This window comes from Lactuca sativa, chromosome 7 (assembly GCF_002870075.4).
Source record: "Lactuca sativa cultivar Salinas chromosome 7, Lsat_Salinas_v11, whole genome shotgun sequence".
NCBI classification, from domain to species: domain Eukaryota; kingdom Viridiplantae; phylum Streptophyta; class Magnoliopsida; order Asterales; family Asteraceae; genus Lactuca; species Lactuca sativa.
Window position 1 is genome coordinate 183,258,686 of NC_056629.2, and position 2,059 is coordinate 183,260,744.

The window sequence follows — 2,059 nt, forward strand, 5'->3', positions numbered from 1 at the left end:
TGAGTTCAAATTAACTGCTAGCATTTGCTGTAGAACAACAATATCCAAAATAGCATGCATAATAATCTTAATAAAGGTCTTATATAAGATAACATTTTAAACAAACGTACACTTCAATTCAAAGTACCATAAGAGTCCACATCTTAGCATGAGATAGTCTATCACTCTATCTGTGTCCTTGAGCCCTTTGCATATCATATGATCCCCAAGATCCAGGCCCAGGCCCATACTGAGGGTAACCTTCTGCTCCAGGCTGCAACTGATTATTTGTAACATTGATAAAAAAAATTGAGCCCCAGAAAGAAATAATCCCTAAGAAAGAAACTAAGAAAATGAGATAACTTACAGGATTCATGGAATAACTTGCAGGGAAAGGATTCCCTGAATAGTTAGCTTCAGTATTGACATAATTTGGGTTATATCCTGTGTATGAAGAACACCCAAGAAGTCAATCACTTTGATAACTTCCTAAAAGAATCATCAACAAGGAGTAACGGCCTACCTGGATTTTGATTGGCTACAGCTACAGCTGCAGCAGCACGGGCCCGCTTTTCAGCATTAGCCATCTCAGCACGCAATTTTTCAAGCTCACGAGCCATAGAGAGTAAATTCTTCTCCATCACTTGACCATGTTCATAGTTCTCTGCATGCCCCTTCTTCTCATGTTCAATTGCAGCCCTTCAAGAAGGAAATATCATTTGATTACAACATCCATATGCAATGTAACATGTGTATAGGGACATGGTCACATGGACATGAATGATGAAGTCACCTTGCATGTTGTAATTCTTGTCTAAGCCCATCAATTTCTGACTTCAGTCCTGGGACTTGCTGCAAGTCAGCAGTAGCTCTAGCAAGATCTTGAGTCATACCCTGAACTTGACTAGTAAGTTTTTGGCGTGTAGAAGTCAGCTCATTGATGTCAGCATGTAATTGCATAAGCTCAGCACGCATAGCTTCTACTCCATGAAGATCGTGTTCCATTTTTGCTGACTTCTCATACAACTCTCTCATCTGCATATCTTTCTCCATGAGGAAATTGCGAGCAAAACGGTCTGTTTGTTGAAGCTCATGTTGTGCAGCTTCAAGTTCTTGCTTGAGTGCAACATGGGTTGCAGCTAACCTCTGATTATCAACCAAAAGCCCTTGAATGTCCTGATGTTGAGCTGCTAATCGCTCCTCAATGATAGCAGGGTGAGGAGGGAGTTGTCTGGGACCCATTCCAAATTGAGCTTCCCTCATCTCCTCAAGCAATGCAGGATGAGGCATTGGACCTAGATTCCTTCCATATGGAGGCTCGTGAATGGGTGCCAATCCAGCATGAGATGGGCCTTTCATTGGAAGTGGAGGTCCACGATTCCTCCCAGACATCTCTCTCAAAGAAACTCAACAAATGAAAGAGCGTAACTTCTTGGAGAGTATGTAAAATCTAGTGTACAAACAGACCTAAAGAAATAAAGAGAGGGAAAATAAGCAACTAATTAGGAGAATCTATGGTAGCACTGCAGTTAGTCTAATATAAGCTCATGCAAACACATAAACTTCAAGTCTGTTAGATAGTTGAATATCAATATCATCCAGGAAACTTTTGCCAATCTCGTTAGAATTCCTAAGACTCAACACGACTATAAAACTGTCGATTATAGAGATCACGATATTTGATACTAATGATAACCCCTGATGAATTATACTCGTCAATCAACAGAGGACTCCGAGAGAAAATACTATTAGAGGAACGACGATCATGAATTTAAGCAAGTAGAAACGTCATATACATCTTTTATAAGACCTAGTTAACAAGAACCGGTGATTATTTGGCATGCGTCGAAAGAAAAAATAGGAAAATGCTAAGAGGAAGAAAACCCTAGAGAATCTAATAGACGATAAATTGAAGACGCTAACCTGAGCCCTATGGAGACTAGATGAATAGCTTCGAGTCTCCCGTCTTCAATGGAGAGAGAGACGAGTACGTTAGCAGCAGCGTGATGAGGTTGTCGGTATTTTGAAACCCGAATCTAAACCCGACGGGTTCGGTCAACACAATCCAAATGATCTTAGT

At 40.6% G+C, this 2,059-nt stretch overlaps 1 protein-coding gene across 3 annotated transcripts; it reads right to left on the reverse strand.

The window, feature by feature from the left end:
- Positions 1-2,059, reverse strand: LOC111914052 (protein FLX-like 1). 3 transcript variants are annotated; one of them, XM_023909808.3, is made up of 5 exons: positions 1,903-2,059; positions 773-1,446; positions 503-678; positions 347-423; positions 1-253 (listed from the first exon to the last, which is right to left on the reverse strand). In XM_023909808.3, exons 2-5 carry the CDS (start codon positions 1,369-1,371, stop codon positions 167-169), a joined length of 939 nt encoding a protein of 312 aa, XP_023765576.1. In that variant the 5' UTR covers positions 1,372-1,446; positions 1,903-2,059; the 3' UTR covers positions 1-166. The 3 variants fall into 3 exon arrangements, with proteins under 3 accessions (XP_023765576.1, XP_023765570.1, XP_023765564.1); XM_023909802.2 differs by having other exon boundaries at positions 1-259; positions 1,903-2,058; XM_023909796.2 differs by having other exon boundaries at positions 1-423.